Source organism: Triticum urartu, chromosome 4A (genome assembly GCF_056163025.1).
Source record: "Triticum urartu cultivar PI428250 chromosome 4A, HENAU_Tu73, whole genome shotgun sequence".
In the NCBI taxonomy this organism is placed as follows: Eukaryota; Viridiplantae; Streptophyta; class Magnoliopsida; order Poales; family Poaceae; genus Triticum; species Triticum urartu.
The window spans coordinates 14,227,385-14,252,278 of record NC_141876.1 but is presented as its reverse complement, the minus strand read 5'-3'; the positions used below and the strand labels follow the sequence as shown (position 1 = coordinate 14,252,278).

The 24,894-nt window shown below is 42.2% G+C and overlaps 1 protein-coding gene across 4 annotated transcripts; it reads left to right on the top strand.

The window, feature by feature from the left end:
• The first annotated feature begins 16,773 nt into the window (after positions 1–16,773).
• LOC125550250 (BEL1-like homeodomain protein 7) lies at positions 16,774–22,812 on the top strand. Of its 4 annotated transcripts, none has more exons than XM_048713205.2 (6): positions 16,774–16,909; positions 18,232–18,335; positions 19,016–19,939; positions 20,938–21,314; positions 21,395–21,455; positions 21,808–22,812. In XM_048713205.2, exons 3-6 carry the CDS (start codon positions 19,097–19,099, stop codon positions 22,441–22,443), a joined length of 1,917 nt encoding a protein of 638 aa, XP_048569162.1. In that variant the 5' UTR covers positions 16,774–16,909; positions 18,232–18,335; positions 19,016–19,096; the 3' UTR covers positions 22,444–22,812. The 4 variants fall into 4 exon arrangements, with proteins under 4 accessions (XP_048569162.1, XP_048569160.1, XP_048569161.1 ...); XM_048713203.2 differs by having other exon boundaries at positions 16,777–17,221; XM_048713204.2 differs by lacking the exon at positions 16,774–16,909 and adding an exon at positions 17,251–17,401.
• The last annotated feature ends 2,082 nt before the right edge of the window (positions 22,813–24,894 follow it).

Below are 24,894 nucleotides of genomic sequence, written 5' to 3'. Positions count from 1 at the left end.
CGTTACAAAACATGATCATCTCATACAATAAAATATAGCATCATGCCTCAACCATATCACATCACAAAATGCCCTGCAAAAACAAGTTAGACGTCCTCTACTTTGTTGTTGCAAGTTTTACGTGGCTGCTACGGGCTGAGCAAGAATCGTTCTTACCTACGCATCAAAACGACAATGATAGTTCGTCAAGTTAGTGTTGTTTTAACCTTCAACAAGGACCAGGCGTAGTCACACTCGGTTCAACTAAAGTTGGAGAAACTGACACCCGCCAGCCACCTGTGTGCAAAGCACGTCGGTAGAACCAGTCTTGCATAAGCGTACCCGTAATGTCGGTCCGAGCCGCTTCATACAACAATACCGCCGAACCAAAGTATGACATGCTGGTAAGCAGTATGACTTGTATCGCCCACAACTCACGTGTGTTCTACTCATGCATATAACATCTACGCATAAACCTGGCTCAGATGCCACTGTTGGGGAACGTAGTAATTTCAAAAAGAAATCCTACACACATGCAAGATCATGGTGATGCATAGCAACGAGAGGGGAGAGTATCGTCTACGTACCCTCGTAGACCGTAAGCGGAAGCGTTATGAAAACGTGGTTGATGTAGTCGTACGTCTTCACGATCGAGCGATCTAGCACCGAAGGTACGACACCTCCGTGATCTGCACACGTTCAGCTCGGTGACGTCCCGCGAACTCACGATCTAGTAGAGCTTTGAAGGAGAGTTTCGTCAACACAGCGGCGCGATGACGGTGATGATGATGATACCGGAACAGGGCTTCGCCTAAGCACCGCTACGATATGACCGAGGTGGACTATGTTGGAGGGGGGCACCGCACACGGCTAAAAGATCAATGATCAACTTGTGTGTCCATGGGGTGCCCCCTTCCCCCGTATATAAAGGAGTGGAGGAGGGGGAGGGCCGGCCCTCTACTATGGCGCGCCCTGGGAGTCCTACTCCCACCGGCAGTAGGATCCCCCCCTTCCATGTAGTAGGAGTAGGAGAGAAGGAAAGGGAAAAGAGAAGAGAAGGAAGGAGGGGGCGCCGCCCCTCCCCCTAGTCCAACTCGGACTAGGCCTTGGGAGGCATGCATCCTCCCCTCTCTCTTTCCCCTAAAGCCCAATAAGGCCCATATACTCCTCGGTGAATTCCCGTAACTCTTCGGTACTCCGATAAATACCCGAACCACTCAGAACCTTTCCGATTTCCGAATATAGCCTTCCAATATATTGATCTTTATGTCTCGAACATTTTGAGACTCCTTGTCATGTCCCTGATCTCATCCGGGACTCCGAACAACCTTCGATACATCAAAACGCATAATCTCATAATACCAAACGTCACCGAATGTTAAGCGTGCGGACCCTACAGGTTCGAGAACTATGTAGACATGACCGAGACTCATCTCCGATCAATAACCAATAGCGGAACCTGGATGCTCATATTGCCTCCTACTTATTCTATGAAGATCTTTATCGGTCAAACCGCATAACGGTATACGTTGTTCCCTTTTTCATCGGTATGTTACTTGCCCGAGATTCGATCATCGGTATCTCAATACCTAGTTCAATCTCGTTACCGGCAAGTCTCTTTACTTGTTCCGTAATGCATCATCCCGCAACTAACTCATTAGTCACATTGCTTGCAAGGCTTATAGTGATGTGCATTACTGAGAGGGCCCAGAGATACTCTCCGCCAATTGGAGTGACAAATCCTAATCTCGATCTATGAGAACTCAAAAAGTACCATCGGAGACACCTGTAGAGCACCTTTATAATCACCCAGTTACGTTGTGACGTTTGGTAGCATACAAAGTGTTCCTCCGGTATTCGGGAGTTGCATAATCTCATAGTCAGAGGAACATGTATAAGTCATGAAGAAAGCAGTAGCAACAAACTTAAATGATCATCATGCTAAGCTAACGGAATGGGTCAAGTCAATCACATCATTCTCTAATGATGTGATCCCGTTAATCAAATGACAACTCATGTCTATGGCTAGAAAACTTAACCATCTTTGATTCAACGAGCTAGTCAAGTAGAGGCATACTAGTGACACTCTGTTTGTCTATGTATTCACACATGTACTAAGTTTCCGATTAATACAATTCTAGCATGAATAATAAACATTTATCATGATATAAGGAAATATAAATAACAACTTTATTATTACCTCTAGGGCATATTTCCTTCAGTCTCCCACTTGCACTTGAGTCAATAATCTAGTTCACATCGTCATGTGATTTAACACCAATAGTTCACATCTCTATGTGATTAGTTCACATCTCCATGTGACTAATACCCAAAAGTTTTACTAGATTCAATAATCTAGTTCACATCACTATGTGATTAACACCCAAAGAGTGATCATGTTTTGCTTGTGAGAGAAGTTTAGTCTACAGGTCCGCAACATTTAGATCCGTATGTATTTCGCAAATTTCTATGTCTACAATGCTCTGCACGGAGCTACTCTAGCTAATTGCTCCCACTTTCAATATGTAACCAGATCGAGACTTAGAGTCATCTAGATCGATGTAAAAATCTTGCATCGACGTAACTCTTTACAACGAACTCTTTCATCACCTCCATAACCGAGAAATATTTCCTTTGTCCTCTAAGGATAATTTTGACCGTTGTCCAGTGATCTACTCCTAGATCACTATTGTACTCCCTTTCCAGAATCATGCTAAGGTATACAATAGGACTGGTAAAGAGCATAGCATACTTTATAGATCCTATGACTGAGGCATAGGGAATGACTTTTCATTCTCTTTCTATTTTCTGCTGTGGTCGGGTTTTGAGTCTTTACTCAACTTCACACCTTGCAACACAGGCAAGAACTCCTTCTTTGACTGTTCCATTTTGAACTACTTCAAAATCTTTTCAAGGTATGTACTCATTGAAAAAACTTATCAAGCGTCTTGATCTATCTCTATAGATCTTGATGCTCAATGTGTAAGCAGCTTCATCAAGGTCTTTCTTTGAAAAACTCCTTTCAAATACTCATTTATGCTTTCTAGAAAATTCTACATTATTTCCGATCAACAATATGTCATTCACATATACTTATCAGAAATGTTGTAGTGCTCCCACTCACTTTCTTGTAAATACAGGCTTCACCGCAAGTCTGTATAAAACCATATGCTTTGATCACTTCATCAAAGCATATATTCCAACTCCGAGATGCTTGCACAAGTCCATAGATGGATCGCTGGAGCTTGCTCAGTTTGGTAGCACTTTTAGGATCGACAAAACCTTCTGGTTGCATCATATACAACTCTTCTTTAAGAAAACCATTAAGGAATGTAGTTTTGACATCCAATTGCCAGATTTCATAAAATGCAGCAAGTGAGAAAATCTCATCGTAGTCAACACCTTGAACTTGTCGAAAACATTTTTGCGAAAATTCAAGCTTTGTAGATAGTAACACTACTATCATCATCTGTCTTACTCTTGAAGATCCATTTATTCTTAATGACTCACTGATCATCGGGCAAGTCAATCAAAGTCCATACTTTGTTCTCATACATGGATCCCATCTCAGATTTCATGGCCTCAAGCCATTTCACGGAATCTAGGCTCATCATCGCTTCCTCATAGTTCGTAGGTTCGTCATGGTCAAGTAACATGACATCCAGAACAGGATTACCGTACCACTCTGGTGCGGATCTCACTCTGGTTGACCTACGAGGTTCGGTAGTAACTCGATCTGAAGTTACATGATCATCATCATTAGCTTCCTCACTAATTGGTGTAGGAGTCAGAGGAACATATTTCTGTGATGAACTACTTTCCAATAAGGGAGCAGGTATAGTTACCTCATCAAGTTCTACTTTCCTCCCACTCACTTCTTTCGAGAGAAACTCCTTCTCTAGAAAGGATCCATTCTTAGCAACGAATGTCTTGCCTTCGGATCTATGATAGAAGGTGTACCCAACTGTCTCCTTTGGGTATCCTATGAAGACACATTTCTCCGATTTGGGTTTGAGCTTATCAGGATGAAACTTTTTCACATAAGCATCGCAACCCCAAACTTTAAGAAACGACAACTTTGGTTTCTTGCCAAACCACAGTTCATATGCCCTCGTCTCAACGGATTTAGATGGTGCCCTATTTAATGTGAATGCAGCTGTCTCTAATGCATAACCCCAAAACGATAGTGGTAAATCGGTAAGAGACATCCTATATTGCACCATATTTAATAAAGTACGGTTACGATGTTCGGATACACCATTACGCTGTGGTGTTCCAGGTGGCGTGAGTTGCGAAACTATTTCACATGTTTTAGATGAAGACCAAACTCGCAACTCAAATATTCTCCTCCACGATCACATCATAGAAACTTTATTTTCTTGTTATGATGATTTTCCACTTCACTCTGAAATTATTTGAACTTTTCAAATGTTTTAGATTTATGTTTCATCAAGAAGATATACCCATATCTTACTCAAATCATCTGTGAAGGTCAGAAAATAACGATAGATGCCGCGCGCCTCAACACCCATCGGACTACATACATCAGTATGTATTATTTCCAACAAGTCTGTTGCTCGCTCCATTGTTCCGGAGAACGGAGTCTTAGTCATCTTTCCCATGAGGCATGGTTCGCAAGCATCAACTGATTCATAATCAAGTGATTCCAAAAGCCCATCAGCATGGATTTTCTTCATGCACTTTACACCAATATGACCTAAGCGGCAGTGCCACAAATAAGTTGCACTATCATTATTAATTTTGCATCTTTTGGCTTCAATATTATGAATATGTGTATCACTACGATCTAGATTCAATAAACCATTCACCTTGGGTGTATGACCATTGAAGGTTTTATTCATGTAAACATAACAACAATTATTCTCTGACTTTAAATGAATAACCATATTGCAATACACATGATCAAATCATATTCATGCTTAACGAAAACACCAAATAACATTTATTTAGGTTCAACACTAATCCCAAAAGTATAGGGAGTGTGTGATGATGATCATATCAATCTTGGAACCACTTCCAACACACATCGTCACTTCACCCTTATCTAGTCTCTGTTCATTCTGCAACTCCCGTTTCGAGTTACTAATCTCTGCAACTGAACTAGTATCAAATACTGAGGGGTTGCTATAAACACTAGTAAAGTACACATCAATAACATGTATATCAAATATACCTTTATTCACTTTGCCATCCTTTTTATCCGCCAAATACTTGGGGCAGTTCTGCTTCCAGTGACCAGTCCCTTTGCAGTAGAAGCACTTAGTCTCAGGCTTAGGTCTAGACTTGGGCTTCTTCACTTGAGCAACAACTTGCTTGCCATTCTTCTTGAATTTCCCCTTCTTCCCTTTGCCCTTTTTTTGAAACTAGTGGTCTTGTCAACCATCAACACTTGATGCTTTTCTTGATTTCTACGTTCATCGATTTAAGCATCACGAAGAGCTTGGGAATCGTTTCCATTATCCCTTGCATATTATAGTTCATCACGAAGTTCTAGTAACTTGGTGATAGCGACTAGAGAACTCTGTCAATCACTATCTTATGTGGAAGATTAACTCCCACTTGATTCAAGTGATTGTAGTACTTAGACATTCTGAGCACATGCTCACTAGCTGGGCTATTCTCCTCCATCTTGTAGGCAAATTACTTGTCAAAGGTCTCATACCTTTCGACATGGGCATGAGTCCGAAATACTAATTTCAACTCTTGGAACATCTTATATGCTTCGTTGCGTTCAAAACATTTTTGAAGTCCCGGTTCTAAGTGTAAAGCATGGTGCACTAAACTATCAAGTAGTCATCATACCAAGCTTTGCCAAATGTTCATAACGTCTGCATCTGCTCCTGCAATCGGTCTGTCACCTAGCGGTGCATCAAGGACATAATTATTCTGTGCATCAACGAGGATAATCCTCAGATCACAGATCCAATCCGCTTCATTGCTACTAACATCTTTCAACTTAGTTTTCTCTAGGAACATATCAAAAATAAACGAGGAGCAACATCGCGAGCTATTGATCTACAACATAGTTATGCAAATACTATCAGGACTAAGTTCATGATAAATTTAAGTCCAATTAATCATATTACTTTAAGAACTCCCACTTAGATAGACATCCCTCTAATCATGTAAGTGATCATGTGATCCAAATCAACTAAACCATAACCGATCATCACGTGAAATGGAGTAGTTTTCAATGGTGAACATCACTATGTTGATCATATCTACCATATGATTCACACTCGACCTTTCAGTCTCAGTGTTCCGAGGTCATATCTGCATATGCTAGGCTCGTCAAGTTTAACCCGAGTATTCTGCGTGTACAAAACTGGCTTGCACCCATTGTATAAGAACGTTGAGCTTATCACACCCGATCATCACGTGGTTTCTCGGCACGACGATCTTTTGCAACGGTGCATACTCAGGGAGAACACTTGTACCTTGAAATTTTTAGTGAGAGATCATCTTATAATGATACCGTCAATCAAAGGAGAATAAGATGCATAAAGGATAAACATCACATGCAATCAATATAAGTGATATGATATGGCCTTCATCATCTTGTGCCTTTGATCTCCATCTCGAAAGCACCGTCATGATCACCATCGTCACCGGCGCGACACCTTGATCTCCATCGTAGCATCGTTGTCGTCTCGCCAACTATTGCTTCTACGACTATCGCTACTGCTTAGTGATAAAGTAAAGCAATTACATGGCAATTGCATTTCATACAATAAAAGCGACAACCATATGGCTCCTGCCAGTTGCCGATAACTCCGTTACAAAACATGATCATCTCATACAATAAAATATAGCATCATGCCTTGACCATATCACATCACAACATGCCCGACAAAAACAAGTTAGACGGCCTCTACTTTGTTGTTGCAAGTTTTACATGGCTGCTACGGGCTAAGCAAGAACCGTTCTTACCTACACATCAAAACCACAACAATAGTTCGTCAAGTTAGTGTTGTTTTAACCTTCAACAAGGACCGGACGTAGTCACACTCCGTTCAACTAAAGTTGGAGAAACTGACACCCGCCAGCCACCTGTATGCAAAGCACGTCGGTAGAACCAGTCTCGCGTAAGCGTACGCGTAATGTCGGTCCGGGCCGCTTCAACCAACAATACCGTCGAACCAAAGTATGACATGCTGGTAAGCAGTATGAATTGTATCGCCCACAACTCACTTGTGTTCTACTTCTGCATATAACATCTACGCATAAAGCTGGCTCGGATGCCACCATTGGGGAACGTAGAAATTTCAAAAAAAATTCCTACGCACACGCAAGATCATGGTGATGCATAGCAATGAGAGGGGAGAGTATCGTCTACGTACCCTCGTAGACTGTAAGCGGAAGCGTTATGACAACGCGGTTGATGTAGTCGTACGTCTTCACGATCAACCGATCTAGCACCGAAGGTACGGCACCTCCGCGATCTGCACATGTTCAGCTCGGTGATGTACCGCGAACTCACGATCCAGTAGAGCTTCGAAGGAGAGTTTCGTCAGCACGACGGCGTGATGACGGTGATGATGATGATGATGATACCGGAATAGGGCTTCGCCTAAGCACCGCTACAATATGACCGATGTGGATTATGGTGGAGGGGGGCACCGCACACGGCTAAAAGATCAATGATCAACTTGTGTGTCCATGGGGTGCCCCTTCCCTCGTATATAAAAGAGTGGAGGAGGGGGAGGGCCGGCCCTCTACTATGGCGCGCCCTAGGGAGTCCTACTCCCACCGGGAGTAGGATTCCCCCCTTCCATGTAGTAGGAGTAGGAGCGAAGGAAAGGGAAAAGAGAAGAGAAGGAAGGAGGGGGCGCCGCCCCTCCCCCTAGTCCAATTCGGACTAGGCCATGGGGGGCGCGCAGCCTCCCCTCTCTATTTCCCCTAAAGCCCAATAAGGCACATATACTCCCCGGCGAATTCCCGTAACTCTCTGGTACTCTGATAAATACCCGAACCACTCAGAACCTTTCCGATGTTCGAATATAGCCTTCCAATGTATCAATCTTTACGTCCTGAACATTTCAAGACTCCTCGTCATGTCCCTGATCTCACCCGGGACTTCGAACAACCTTCGGTACATCATAACACATAAACTCATAATACCAATCGTCACCGAACGTTAAGCGTGCGGACCCTATGGGTTCGAGAACTATGTAGACATGACCGAGACTCATCTCCAGTCAATAACCAATAGCGGAACCTGGATGCTCATATTGCCTCCTACATATTCTACGAAGATCTTTATCGGTCAAACCGCATAACGATATATGTTGTTCCCTTTGTCATCAGTATGTTACTTGCCCGAGATTCGATCGTCGGTATCTCAATACCTAGTTCAATCTCGTTATCGGCAAGCCTCTTTACTCGTTCCATAATGCATCATCCCGCAACTAACTCATTAGTCACATTGCTTGCAAGGCTTATATTGATGTGCATTACCGAGAGGGCCTAGAGACACCTCTCCGACAATCGGAGTGACAAATCCTAATCTCGATCTATGCCAACTCAACAAGTACCATCAGAGACACATGTAGAGCACCTTTATAATCACCCAGTTACGTTGTGACGTTTGGTAGCACACAAAGTGTTCCTCCAGTATTCGGGAGTTATATAATCTCATAGTCAGAGGAACATGTATAAGTCATGAAGAAAGTAGTAGCAACAAACTTAAACGATCATCGTGCTAAGCTAACGGAATGGGTCAAGTCAATCATATCATTCTCTAATGATGTGATCCCGTTAATCAAATGATGACTCATGTCTATGGCTAGGAAACTTAACCATCTTTGATTCAACGAGCTAGTCAAGTAGAGGCATACTAGTGACACTCTGTTTGTCTATGTATTCACACATGTACTAAGTTTGCGGTTAATACAATTCTAGCATGAATAATAAACATTTATCATGATATAAGGAAATATAAATAACAACTTTATTATTGCCTCTAGGGCATATTTCCTTAAATATAATGTGTAATAACATCCCATAATGCAATAAATATCGATATAAAAGCATGATGCAAAATGGACGTATCAACTTGTTATCTGAATTATTGAATCTTGTTGTTGAATAAAAAGATGGTAGTTTCACTTAATTTAACTGAATCCAGTTGTTAAGGAAAAAATGATAGTTTCACTGAATCTTGCCGTTGAAGATGTGAAGAGAAAGATGATAGTTTCATCCTGCAGTGGTAGTTTATTCTGTGTAGTTAACTGAATTTAACTACTATTGAAGATGTCAACAAAAAGATTGTATTTTCAGCCCATGAAAGTTAATGACGGTATATATTAGGCCCATATATGTAACATGACATGGAAGCTAATGACGGTAGTGGTATATATTTTAGATCCACTTACCTTAGTTTTAAGGCCCAATGCAAACATGGTGGTTAGGTGTTAGATTGCTATCGTGTGGGTTATGACCCTTGTTCATTCTATATTATGCTAGTGTGTTATGACGAAATTATCCGTTAAATATTTAATTCTAGTTAAGATGAATGTGTTGAGTATTGTTCCTAGTTTGGGTTTGTGATATTGTGATGCAGACTAGAATATGATTACCATTCTTTGTCAAATGGGCCTCTTTTTTACTGCTAATAAAACCCACCTATCAAAAAGCCACCAACCACCCTTGGACTGTCAATATAAACCACTCCACCCTTGGAGTGTCAAATGGACGGGAAGAAGATACCTTTTTGGAGGGAATGAAATTCATAAAACCACCACAATCTTGTCCTAACTAGCAAATAACCACCACAATTCAAAACATGACACAACACACTGAATGCTATTGTTGACAGTGGAAAGAACACCGAGGAAATATTTGAGTAAGTTTTGACGTGGCAATGCGTCCATGTGGCAATGGGTGTGACAGTGCACATTAGCAACTGATGGTCCAAAGAGGGGGCACCAACGGTAGCATGCTCACTTGATCACTCTCACTCTCTCACTCCCGCTCTCACTCGATGTCGACGCTGACGCTGCTCCTCCTCGCCACTACCACGTGATGCCTTCATGGAAAGACGGAGAGGAGAGGAGCGACGACGGCCTCTAGTATACCGACATGGACATGGATTTGTGAGTAAGGCTTTCGAAGGGTTTGGGTTAGGGTTTGGATTTGGATATGTTTTTTTCCAGATCTCATTCGATCCTCGTCGGAAGGATTTGTTGGTTAATCTAGATGTTGTGAATGCAGGAGAACCCTGAGACCATTGTGGATTCCTCTTTCTTTGGGATAATAGTGTATCCGTCCATCAAATGCAAGCTTCACCTCGCTAGTGCTAAGAACCGTGTGGCATTTATGGCATAGAAAATGGGAGGAGGTTTTACGGTTGTGGTGCGCATGTAAGTAGTGATGGGCTTGTTGTTCTAGCTAGCTTATCACTTTTGCTCTGTAAATCAGTCATAGTGCACAAAATTGGATTTAGGTGCTATCGATCTTCATAGTATCGATGGTAGTTTCAGCCTGTAGGTATTTGATTAAGTGTGTACTTATATGTTTAGTTAACTTGTTCTCTGAATTACTGAATCTTGTTGTTGAATACAAAGATGGTAGTTTCACTTAATTTAACTGAATCCAGTTGTTAAGGAAAAAGATGATAGTTTCACTGAATCTTGCCGTTGAAGATGTGAAGAGAAAGATGATAGTTTCGTCCTGCAGTGGTAATTTATTCTGTCTAGTTAACTGAATTTAACTACTGTTGAAGATGTCAACAAAAAGATTGTATTTTCAGCCCATGAAAGTTAAGACGGTATATATTAGGCCCATATATGTAACATGCCATGGAAGCTAATGACAGTAGTGTTAGATTTTTTAGATCCACTTATCTTAGTTTTAAGGCCCAATGCAAACATGGTGGTTAGGTGTTAGACTGCTATCGTGTGGGTTATGACCCTTGTTCATTCTATATTATGCTAGTGTGTTATGACGAAATTATCCGTTAAATATTTAATTCTAGTTAAGATGAATGTGTTGAGTATTGTTCCTAGTTTGGGTTTGTGATCTTGTGATGCAGACTAGAATATGATTACCATTCTCTGTCAAACGGGCCTCTTTTTTACTGCTAATAAAACCCGCCTATCAAACAGCCACCAACCACCCTTGGAGTGTCAATATAAACCACTCCACCCCAACCATTCTAGCCAAAACCCCTCCCCACATACCCTAGACGCCATACCACACCCAGTTGTGATGGATCCTAGTTTAGGATAAATCATTGATGAAGAGGAGGAGGATGCACCAGTGCTGAGGGCACCCACGCTGGTGACGCATAGGTGGCCGACACAGAGGGCACCGGCTAGGAGGGAGCAAAGAGTTTCGACGGGCACATGCTATTCCCTGGAGTATAGGCACATGATACGTCTCCGATGTATCTATAGTTTTTGATTATTTCATGCTATTATCATACCACTTTTACATATTTCTTGGAAATAATTTATATTATTTCTACTTGGACTAAACTAATAACCAAGTGCCAAAGGCCAGTTCCTATTTTCTATTATTTTGGGGTTTTTAGGAGAAAATTTCATGGAGCCGAAATGAACTGAAAATTTACATGTTTTTTGTGGAATATATCTGACTTTTTGGCGCAAAAATAAATGCAAGAAGAGGCCCATGGGCCTCGCAAGCCAGGGGGATGCACCTCCTAGGGCACATGGAGGTGGCTTGTGAAGAGACCGCTCTCCTTCAGGCATAAGGAAGCTAATTATGAGAAAAAATCGTGTTAAAATTTCAGCCCAGTTGGAGTTAGGGAACTCTGCTATAAAAGAAACGGTGTTCGGCCAAAAAACAAAACCAGAACATAGAAGAAACACTAGATAAAAGAGGAGGTGAAATCCAATCTCGGAGGGGATCCCGCCCTCGAGGGCCATGGAGACCAAGGACCAGAGGGGGAACCCTTCTCCCATCTAGGGGGGAGGCCAAGCAAAAATAAGAAGGAGGGGGTCTCCCTCCCCCTCTCTCACGGTGGTGCCGGAGCGCTGCAGGGGGGGGCATCATGACGATGATCTACTCCAACAACTTCGATGTCGTCATTAGCAACTTTCTCCCTCTCCATTCATTGGTGTATCCTCTGTCACCCCGCTATAATCTCTACTTGAACATGTTGCTCTATGCTATATATTATTATCCAATGATGTGTTACACCTCCATTATGTCTGAGTGGTTTTTTTTGTCCCGCGGGCTAATTGTGGCATGATATGGTTGATATGAGTTGTATATTATTATGGTGCTGTCCTATGGTGCCCGCCATGTTGTGCAAGCGTACGCGGTTCCCGTTGTAGGGTGTCGCAATATGTTAATGATTTGCTTATAGTGGGTTGCGGGAATGACTAGAAGCCTAAACCCGAGTTCTCGAGTTGTTGTATATGGTATCAAAGGGGACTTTTAACTTACTGATACGTCTCAGTCGTATCTACTTTCCGAACACGTTTGCCCTTGTTTTGGACTCTAACTTGCATGATTTGAATAGAACTAAACTGAACTGACGTTGTTTTCAGCAGAATTGCGATGGTGTTATTTTTGTGCAGAAATAAAAGTTCTCGGAATGACCTGAAAATCAACGGAGATTGTTTTTGGAATATATAAAAAATACTGGCAGAAGAATCAACGTCAGGGGGCCCACACCCTGTCCACGAGGGTGGGGGCGCGCGCCCCTGCCTCATGGGCCCCCTGATGCTCCACCGACGTCCATCCTGACTCCATATATTCATGTTCGGGGAGAAAAAAAATCAGAGAGAAGGATTCATTGCATTTTACGATACGGAGCCGCCGCCAAGCCCTAATCTCTCTCGGGAGGGCTGATCTGGAGTCTGTTCGGGGCTCCGGAGAGGGGAATCCGTCGCCATCGTCATCAACCTTCCTCCATCACCAATTTCATGATGCTCACCGCCGTGCGTGAGTAATTCCATCGTAGGCTTGTTGGACGGTGATGGGTTGGATGAGATTTATCATGCAATCGAGTTGGTTTTGTTAGGGTTTGATCCCTAGTATCCACTATGTTTTGAGATTGATGTTGCTATGACTTTGCTATGCTTAATGCTTGTCACTAGGGCCCGAGTGCCATGATTTCAGATCTGAACCTATTATGTTTTCATCAATATATGAGAGTTCTTGATCTTATCTTGCAAGTCTATAGTCACCTATTATGTGTTATGATCTGTTAACCCCGAAGTGACAATAATCGGGATACTTACCGATGATGACCGTAGTTTGAGGAGTTCATGTATTCACTATGTGTCAATGCTTTGTTCCGGTTCTCTATTAAAAGGAGCCCTTAATATCCCTAGTTTCCAATAGGACCCCACTGCCACGGGAGGGTAGGACAAAAGATGTCGTGCAAGTTCTTTTCCATAAGCACGTATGACTATATTCGGAATACATGCCTACATTACATTGATGAACTGGAGCTAGTTCTGTGTCACCCTATGTTATAACTGTTGCATGATTGATCGCATCCGACATAATTATCCATCACTGATCCATTGCCTACGAGCTTTTCATATAATGTTCTTTGCTTATTTATTTTTCCGTTACTATTGTTACAATCACTATAAAACCAAAACTGCTACCGTTACTTTTACCACTGTTACCACTACTATCATATTACTTTGCTACTAAACACTTTGCTGCAGATATTAAGTTTACAGGTGTGGTTGAATTTACAACTCAGCTGCTAATACTTGAGAATATTCTTTGGCTCCCCTTATGTCGAATCAATAAATTTGTGTTGAATACTCCACCCTCGAAGTGATCCCCTATACTTGTGGGTTATCACTTACTGCTACGGTTGGGTTTTACCTTAATGAATCTTTAGTAATTGCGGATGCTTGCTAGAGTTTCAATCATAAGAACATGTGATCCAAGTACGAAAAGTATGTTAGCTTAAGCCTCTCCCTCATAAGTGTGATGAGTATCACTATCGTGTCATATTCAATTGCCTAGGGACAAAACTTTTCTCATTGATCTTCAAAAACCTTTACTTTATTGTTCTTTTATTAAAATTTGAAACAACAACTAACTCTTTATTATCTTGCAAAGCTATCTTTCTATTCTCGCAAACTACTTATTTCTTGTTCTAGGTAAAGCGGACGTTAGTGTGCGTAGAGTTGTATCGGTGGTCGATAGAACTTGAGAGAATATTAATTCTACATTTAGCTCCTCGTTGGGTTCGACACTCTTATTTATTGTAAATTCTACAACTAATCCCATATACTTGTGGGTTATTAGCGCAACTCTCAGATATGATCTCAGGGCTCTTTAATGAAGCAGAGTATGAGCAGTGCTTTCCAATGACCGCACTCATACCTATGACCAGATCTTCCAGTGGGCGAGAAGGCAGACAAGCCTAGCTCCACATCCAACTACAAGGTGGCATTGGACCAATTTCCTTTACCTCTGACGATGTTTGTATGAATCTTCTATTCAACTGTCTCTGAATTCAGTTACCTCCGATGTTAGTCAATTATCTGTGATGTACCATAATATGTGATGTATCACACTTTGCTCACGAGTCTGAATTTGTTTGTCAATTATCTTTAATGTATCACGCATGATGAATGTGTTGGTGTTTTGGCAAACCAATTAGATCATTGTATTGGTAAATTATGGCCTAACAACACAATCCAATCTTCTATTTGTTTGAATTTGTGCATCTTCTGGTGTAACAGACATCAAACATCTTGTAGTCTAATGTCATTATTCTAAAGCAAATGGCTAGACCCAAATCATAACAACATGATCACAACATTCTCACTTCAAACATCTAAGAACAAATACCAGAATCACCACAGCACGATCACCTACATTATCAATAACTAGCAACTTGCAGCTCACAGTATCAGCAACAATAGTAAACAACATGCCCATAAGCCTTGTTGGATGATACACCCTTTCCTTGCCCATAAGTCTCAATTTTATGATAACAAAAAGGTCTTCTCATGATTTTCTTCTCATCCTCTCTCCTATATCTCCATTAAGTGAAGTTCCTCGATTGGTAGAAATCAGCAAAACATAAATGCAAGCAAATCCGCATGTATAACTAAAACATACTAATTTATGAACTAAAACAATGCACTGCATCCACTCCCAAATCTATATTTCAGACTAGTATGGGGGCTGTCAATTGTCTCGTTTAGACTAAAATATGTCTGGACTAGTTCATACTAAAATATGAACTAATACAGTCCACAACACCCACTCCCAAATATACAATTTAGACTAATTGTTCAATAATTCGTTGAATCAACACACACATCGCTCTCAATGCACCCAATCGACACTTCCCTAACCCTAAGTTCCAAACTGACCACAAACCCTAATTCCCACACAAACACAAACCATAATACCCAAATCCTAGGTCTAAACCTAATTTCTAAATAGAATGAGATATAAGTGAAACAACTCCTCCTACTGGTGAGTGCCACCGCAGCCGTGCTTCAGCAGTGGTGACAAGGAATGGAGATGTTGTTACCACAACAATTGCCCTTGTTGCCGTCGTGGTGTGTCGTGCCCCCTCCCCCATCGCCATCGGCATGGTGGGCTGTTATGCCCCCTCTACCGCTGACAAGGGGAGGAGAATGACGGGGGAGAGAGTGAGCCAACCCCACGCCTCAGACCGAGAGTGCCGCCCTGATCGATCCGTTAACGATCATTAATGCTTGCCGTCACACCCGTCGCCAAGCTTTGCCACGTCAAAACTCACTCAAAAGTTTCGTCGGTGTTTTTACCACTATCAAAGATAATGCGTTTTGTCAGGTTTTGAATTCCGACATTTTTTCTAATTAGGATATGAATGTGGTGGTTTTATGCATTTCATTCTTTTGGAGATGATGGGTCGAAGAAAGCTCTTCTGCATGATGACCGCTATGTATTGATGTATTGAGATATTCATGTTGTAGCTTGTGGCAAGTGTAAGCCAACTATATCTTATATTCTCTTCTATTCAATTGAGGTACTTTTTAATGATGTTCACCTTGCTATGTGTCGCGATATTCGTTTCTACCCCCATCGAGATTTTCAAGTCTGGATCGGGCTAGAGCCGCATGTTAGGCGTTACAGGGCGGGGTTTGTACCCCTAAGACAACAAACCAAGTCACATGATCTTATATATCCGATGCCATCTCGCATGCATACCCTTCATGACCATCCTTTACAACCGCAAGAATAATCCGTCGGAGAAAGGGGCGTGCAATACAACACAACCACCTCGCTAACCATCCGAGTAGCCATGTCACAAACTCACCCCTATTTCATACTCCCCAATAAAACCCTCTCCCGTGAACCAATCCACGGCTGGATGGTAATGAGGACAGCGGTAACCCTAGCCCACGAGGGTTCAAATCCCGGTGTTCGCATTGTTCCCGTCGAGTACGAGACGCCTGTGATGACTTCGTCAACCTCAACATGACATGCCTCTGCATCTGCACCGCATTCTAAAAATAAATAAAAACAAAACCCTCTCCCAATAAATCAGTTTTAGACTTTGTGTCACATCCCATAATCCCAGCAATAATGATAAGCCAGACCCAGCACAGCCTGACACAACATCACATAATTAAAACCATAAACAAGCTCCACGATACATCAAATCAAATCAACACGCGTTACGGTGGATGGAACAACGAGAAAAGCACCTCGAAGGAGGCCGTGGTGGTGGTGGTGGTGGTGGACGCACCGCCAAACAAACAAGCAAACCAAATGCCTCCCCAACAGCTCCCGGTTTGGATTAAAGCCTAAACCCGCCCCCGAACGCCCCCCACCCCACCCCACCCCACCCAATTATCCATCCCGTCCCGTCCCATCCTCCGCTAACAGCAGCAGCAATAAAGAACGCCGAGAAAGAAAAAGAGGGAAATTTTCCGGCCGGAGCCCTCCTCCGCATTATCATATGCTGGTATAACAGTCGTTAGTGGTTGGTGCCCGCTTTGTTTACCCATTTGTTTTTTGGGCCCGAGAAGAAGCAGCAGCGGAAGGTTGAAGAAGCAGCAGCAGCGGCCAAGATTATTGTAATCCCGGGTGGGAGGGATCTGATTTTGTCCCCGTGCCGGAGGAGAGAGAGAGAGAGAGGGAGGAGCAAAGATTCACCGATTTTCTTTCTCCTCTCCGCCGCTGTCTCTCTCCCCTCCCGCTATCCCCAGCCAAGATCGGCTTGCGGGGCTCGTGACAGCAATCCCTCTGCCGGCCGCTGCCTGCCCCCCGCCCTCAGGTCACCCTCCCTTTCCCCAATATTCTATCCCCCTCTCCGCATCATTGCCCCCCCCTCCGCTGGCCGCGGTGGCGGCGGCGGCGGCAGGGGCGGAAATTCCTTGCGCATGTTCGCGTGATTTTGCTGCTCTGGTTCTTGCTGCTGCTTCTTCGCTTCGGGGAATTGGGGTGTCTGATCTGAGTGGGTGCAACTGCAACTGCAACCGATCCTTTTTGTTTATCTTTTTTCTTTCCGTGTGGTGCTGCTGTTATCGGCTCCAATGATTGGTTGGTGAGCTTTTCTTGGCTTTTGAGTGCGGGGATAGGTATGTGGCTAGCTAGCCTCTCTGAATTGCGAGGCCTCTTCTTGGTGTTTCTGCCTGGGTTCTTCAGTTCAGGAGCTGGGAGAGATTAGGAGCCTTGGCTGTGGATTTTAGTGCAGCCTAGAGTTGGGATTCTTGAGGAACTGAAGGTATTGGGGGTTTTGGCCTCAAGTTCTTGGTTCCCCTGTTTTTGATGCCTCAAGAAATTACCCCCTCTTCACCTCTTTGGTATGGAATTCTTGGGTATCCTCTTAGAATTCTGTGTTTCATATGCGGTCTTGGTACCTCAATCTGAGTTTCTAGTTGCTTCCCCTCCCCCAGCTACCAGTAGAGCTGGCTTTTGGGCTTGGTTACAGTGGGAACCCTTCCATCTTTGCTTGCTGATCCTTGAATCTTTGTTTCATTGGATGCCCTGATGAAACCCATGCTCTTATTTTTCGTCTCTTGTTTTGCTGTATCTTGTAGTGCAGCATTTATCTGTGCAAGGGAACTCTTAGCTCTTGTCATCAGAATTTTAAGTTATTATATTCATCTTTTGCGTGTGACAACTGACAACAAGGCTGTGCCTTGGACATTGCTCCTGGCTCACCACTCCCACCTCTGTCGTATCATTGAAAATTACATAAAATCCGAGCTGCAAACAAGTAGTATGAAAGTAGTTTCTATCTAGCTAGCCATCTGATGCCATTTCATTCATCTCTTCTTCCAGAATCATCCTGAATCATCGGTGCACGCCCGTATCTTCGGTGGTTGCCGCTGAGCTGGTGAAGGAGTCCTGCGCAGGCCTCGGTCATCAATGATTGATCAGACAAGGTATTGCCGGCCAGCACATAATCGTATTTCATTCAAGAACAGGCAAAATAACAATATTTTCTTCAGAAACACAAAATAATCCGTGCTTTTGCAGTTTTGTGTTTGTATGTGTGGTATAGAGGCCGGCCGTGTTATCTGGTTTGGTGGTTCCTTCGGGTGGCTTTGGCCCCTTTGGATGCTTGTGTTATTCTGGTGAAACATAAGGAATTTCCCACCACATTCTCACCGTCTTGGTGAGGAAGGTGCAAACGGCCAAGAACCTAGCTGAGCTGAGCTCATAGATGGCGGACCACCTGTACCTTTAGCCTGCAAACAAGCATCTTGCACTGTCACCTTGCATTGTCTTGTTTCCTGAGCATTGGTGTCTGTTTCTTCCATGGTACAAATGTGAAAAACAAAAATGGAACACAACGGTGGTAACTGCTGCCAAAGAGTACAAATGTGAGGCTCTGGGCTTAAATCACTCGTGATGGCTACTGTGTGTGTGTGTGTGTGTGTGTGTATCTTGTGCCCTTGCAGAAGAGACAGGGCCTGAGTTTTTTTTTTCTGGAAAGAAAGAGATAAGGAATTACTATTGGTTGCATCCTCTCTTACTGTTTGAGGATAGAAGCACTTCCTTTTTGAGTTGGTTATTCTTCTTCAGTGTTATGCTCAACCCTTCCTTTTTTTCCCATTTGCAGGCAGGTCAATTAGAATCTTGATTGGGTTGACTTCACAAGTGGCATGCAGTTGCTTCATAAGTGAGCAGTCAAAGTTGTGGCATGTCTAATTATTACTCAAGCCCGGGTGACGAAAGGGACCCGCAAACCATGTACTCACCAGACACGGGAAATGCGTCGTATCCCGTGCCGTCAGCCCTGGGGAACTTGCTCTATTCAAACAATGCATCTTCTGGACCATATACGGAATTCAGTGGCATTATCCAGCCTCAGCAAAATTTCATGGAGCTGCATGGCCATCCTTCAGAACATTCATCATCAAGGGAACCTCCTAACATGGTCACCTCGCTCACAGAGCAAAGCTCCTTTGCTCCTGTCAAAGATATGAGGAATGAGATGTTAATGCATTTCATGGATGGTGCACAGAGTGGTGGTGGTGGTGGTGATCTCATCCACAATGATGCCCATAGCAGTGCACAGCTTGATTTCGGCTTGTTGAACAACCCCAGTTCGGCGAGTGTTCCATCAGCACCAGGCCAAGGATTGTCTCTGAGCCTCAACACACATATCCTGGCACCTTCATACCCATACTGGTCCCCAAAGCCAGACTTGCTGACAACCCAATCTTACCAGGGTGATGAAAATGGAATGAAGAATATGCAGTCGGAGGCCTCACGGGCAATCAGGAATTCAAAGTATCTAAAAGCAGCACAAGAATTGCTTGATGAGATCGTCAGTGTTTGGAAGAGTATAAAGCAGAACGCGCAGAAAGAGAAGGCTGAAGCAGGAAAAATGGATGGCAAAGACGCCGATGAGGTGTTGAAAAGTGAGGGGGTATCTTCCAACCCACAGGAGTCTACTGCCAATGCGGAAGCTGAGATTTCTGCGGCTGAGAAACAAGAGCTCCAGAATAAGATGGCGAAACTATTGGCCATGCTGGATGAGGTTTGTTAGTCACCACCACCATATTTACTATCGAAATCAAACTGAAATGCCACGAAGATTTACCTTTGCTTGACTAATCACTGTAGCTGTAATTCTCATGAAGATCCACAGACTCATTTGTGAACGATTAAGTTCAAATATACCATATGAACAAACTTAATTTTTGTACTCCAGTCTAAAGTTCCATAGAAAAAAAATCTTTATTTGGTGATGGTTGCAGTTCAGAGTTTCTTTCTTTTTCTCAAGAAAACGGAGCTCAGAGTTTCTCATATCTCAGAAGTCAACTGCATTGTCCTATCTTTGTTCTTAGAAAAGGTAGTCGTTGGGATTGGAATCCCAGCCAATTAAGGGGCATGGACTTAATATTGACTGGAGTAACATAAATGGGTCATGATCCAAAGTTCATTCAGAATGGTTGGTTTCTAACTAGAAATTCATACATGGGCTCCTTGAAAAAGTCAGGAGAGATGGTTCAACGGTTTCTAGGCGGGTCGAGGCTTCTTAAGAAAGCTTAGCTGCCTATATACCAACATATAACAAGGCTTAAGCTTGTGCATGCAAGTTTTTAGCTAAAGAACCTCCAAGGAAGCACTAAGCATAGTTGGAGTAGGAACTGCGACATATATCTAATTACTATGTGCTGATTAATTAGATCACCACAAAGTTCAGAAGAAAGTCATGTTAACAATCCTATTAAAATGTCAAGTGGGCGGGAACGTAAAAGGTACATCTCTCAGGAGCTGTCAGGAAGAATGGTATTTGTTGGTAAAGTTTTGGTATCTAAATCCGATTTAAACTAAATACAGAAACTTTGCTGAGAAATAATACTCTTTCAAAAAGGCACTCAGCAAGACAGATTTGTCCTTAACACGGGCTAAACAGGGATAATGGCTTAACTGGCAACCTGAATGCGGTTTTCTTATTTTTCAGTTAGTAGTTAGTACTACACATCACATCCTAAATGAACTATTCTGAACACCAAGCTATTTTTTTTTCAGGTTGACCGAAAGTACAAGCATTATTTCCATCAAATGCAAATTGTAGTGTCGTCTTTCGATATGATTGCTGGGTCTGGAGCTGCCAAACCTTATACTGCAGTTGCCCTTCAGACAATATCGCGGCACTTCCGATGTCTGAAGGATGCTATCAACGACCAGGTTAATGTTATCCGAAAGAAACTGGGAGAGGAGGATAGTTCATCGGGCAGAGAGGGCAAGTTAACTCGCCTCCGTTACATCGATCAGCAGTTAAGGCAACAACGAGCTTTCCAACAGTATGGTATGTTACAGCAAAATGCCTGGAGGCCACAGAGGGGACTGCCTGAAAACTCAGTTTCAATTCTTCGTGCTTGGCTGTTTGAACACTTCCTTCACCCGTAAGTTGCTTATTTCTCATATAATTATCGCCACTTGCCCCTTTTCGCTTTTGTTCTGATGACAGTTATTTTTTTTCCAGGTATCCAAAAGATTCAGAAAAGCTAATGCTAGCGAGGCAAACTGGTTTAACAAGAAGTCAGGTATTTATGATCTTACCAAGAATTACCACACTAAATTTGTTATCAATGATTGGTATGCCTTGTTAGTACTAAAATCAATGCGCACAAATAGGGGTACGTAACTCATCTTGGTAATATCCAAGTGGTGCAAATTCTGAATCATGCTGCAGGGTTACTACTCTACTAGCATGTATGTCGATAACCTGCAAATAGGAAAAATTATATTTGTTAAGTTCTCCATCAATAAACAACTTGTATTCTAGGAGAATTGGATATTTGGCTTCGAAAGTGTGCAAATGACTTCTGGAAGACTTTGCATTCTGTGAAATGAAATCGGTTTGCTGAACTTACTTTACATCCTTCATTGTCCTAGATTTCGAACTGGTTCATCAATGCCCGTGTTCGCCTGTGGAAACCGATGATCGAAGACATGTATAAAGAAGAGACCGGGGAGGCAGAGCTCGACTCAAACTCCTCCTCGGACAACTTACCAAGAAGCAAGGACAAAATGGCGTCTTGTGAAGACAAGGAAGATCTGAAATGCTCCATGAGCCAGGGCCAGGCTTACCAAACCAGTGAATTCAAAGCCAACATGGAGATGGCGGGTCTCACCGGAGCGCCGTCCAGCTTCCACAATGAGGCAAACTCCGACGACGGCTTCATGAACCTGCTGTTGAAGGACCAAAGACCGGGCGAGGCTGACGGCAGTCTCCTCCACGGCGACGAGAGCGCGCGCTTCATGGCCTACCATTTGGCAGAGCTCGGGGGATATCAGAACAGCAATGTGTCGTTGACGCTAGGATTGCAGCACACCGAGAACAGCCTCTCAGCTCCGAACGCTCACCGGCCAGGATTCACCGCCGCCGGGGAAGAGGACATCTACAACACCACCGCGGCTCATCCCGGCGGTGGCGCTGCCGTGGCCTCTTCGGACTACGAGTCGACGAACCAGCTAGATCAACGGCAGCAGTTTGAGCCGTCGCCCCTGCTGCATGATTTCGTGGCCTGAATGAACTGAAACGCTCGTCGGTGAACATTGGATGGAGATGGATTATTTTGTAATTTGTAGGGCCATGATAATAACGTGCCTGGAAAAGCATGGAAATTGTAGCTGTAGTTGCATTTGGTATAGAAGAGAGGGGGTATAGCATGAAATGTATTATAAATTTGTGGGGGTGGGGGTGGGGGTGGGGTAAATAATTTTTGTAAAGATGAATGGAATGGGTTATACGTGTAAAAGGTTATGACTGGAGACGAACCATCCTGTAAAAATGTTACGGTAACGGATACTTCTGGTCAGTTATCTGTTGTGCAGCAGGTGGTTGAACCAAAAAACAGAAGGAAAAACCTGTAAAAATGCACTGGAGGGAACGCTTCAGATTGTGTCTCTGTCTCAGAGCATTTCCAACCGGAGCAGCCCCGTACAGGCCGGCATATGCCAGTTTGGAAACAGTTTGGAAAAATGGTAATATCATCTGTGGTGCTTGAACTTTGACACGGATGTTCACTTTAGTATCTAAACTTGAAAAATATGTCAAACTTTTAGTGTCTGAACTTAAAAAATATGTCAAACTGGTTCTAAAACTTGACATGAACACGGTGTTAATCCCATTTGAAAACATAAATTACGCTGATATGGCACCGTATTTGGCTGATGTGGCATGGGTCGACTTCTAGCAACGAATCAGGATTTTAGTTAAGTACTACTAGTGGGTCCTGCCTGTCAGTAGAGAAGGAAAGTTGAAATGAAAAATGGTACGTACCTGAAGTGTGCGAGAGACTTGTGCTAGCCACTCTAACACAGAGCTTTATGAGATAACAAAGGCCCCTTAGTCTAGTGCGAAATACAAAGCTTGTGCTACTTAAATGGGTTGCACTCAGTACGGCCCATTTAGTGTATGCTAATTTAAAAAGTAAACTGTAAAAAGTCTATAACTCATAATCACAGTAATACAAATAAAGTTCAACTATTCATGCGGTATTAATAATTATAAATGTTATACATTAAACTAAAATAACTAACTTTTAAAAAGTGTTCATGTAATTAATAATATTCATGTATTATTTTAGAAACATTCATATAATTGAAATAATATATATTAATTATAAAGATGTTGGTATAATATTAAATATTGCAAATATTTTTAACGTTACAGTTCATAAATATAATTTTAGTTATACAAACAATTTAAGATTTTTGTACAGTATTAAATATTGCAAATGTTTTTAACATTATAGTTCATAAATATAGTTTTAGTTATACAAACATTTGCATAATCATGCACACATTTTTAATAAGTATGCTGTTTACTAATTCACCCGCATTATATAAAAATTATGAATATAATCCATGAGTGAAATTATACACCAATGAACATGCATAGATATTTAGTAAAAAAAATTATCCATGAATTTCTATAAATTAAGTACAACCATGCATGTATAAAAATGTTTATATTCGCTATATATTTATAAAAATTAATAATTTTTAAATGTAATACATGACTATATATTTGAAATGTTTGTAGTTAGTAAACATTTCGAAACACTCATGGATTTTACTGAAGTAGTATTTTCTAAATAATACGTGAGTATTTCTAAAAATTACAGGAACATTTTTAGTAAGTTATTTTATTGCAGACATCTATGTATTTATTTTGCGTGCACAAGAATATTTGTGTACCACAAATATTTATAACCCACAATATGGCAAGGGCCTGGTTTATAGATTTTTAAAAATAATACATGTGTTTATTATGATTATAATCTACAGACGTTTTACATTTTTCTTCTAAAAAAATAGTGTGTGCAAAATTCATAGTAGTATGTGTATTAGTGTGATTATAATTTACAGATTTGCATGAAAACTTGTTTGGTGGAGTGGCCATCGGAGGCCGCATGAACTCTTCAAGTCGAAGGTTACCCTACCGGCACCATTTTCCGTTTCCTAGTTGCGACAGACATAACCCACTAATCATAGAAAGATAGTTATTCAACTAAAATCCTGTTTCGTGCTACAAGTGGATCCCATGCCACGTCAGCACAATTTACGTCTACGAATGGCTTTTGTATCGTATCTGTATGTTCGTGTCAAGTTTTAGAACCAGTTTGACATATTTTTTAAGTTTAGACACTAAAGTGAACATCTGTAACAAGTTTAGGCACCGGTGGTGATACAAGTTTAGGCACCAGTGGTGATATTACCTCTTTAAAAAAACGGACCGGACCAACAGTTGGACCGAAAAAACCCAGAACCGACGACCTTGGCAATTTTATAAGTTAATAAGACCGTACTGCAGCTGGACCGGGGAAAACCGGTCAAACAAGCTGGGTTTCTAGAAAACCGTTCAATAAATCGGGCATTTGATCTGGTTTCATGTCAAGTTTTCGAACCAGTTCGACGTATTTTCTAAGTTCAGGCACTAAAGTGAATGTCTGTAACAAGTTTAGGCACCAGTGA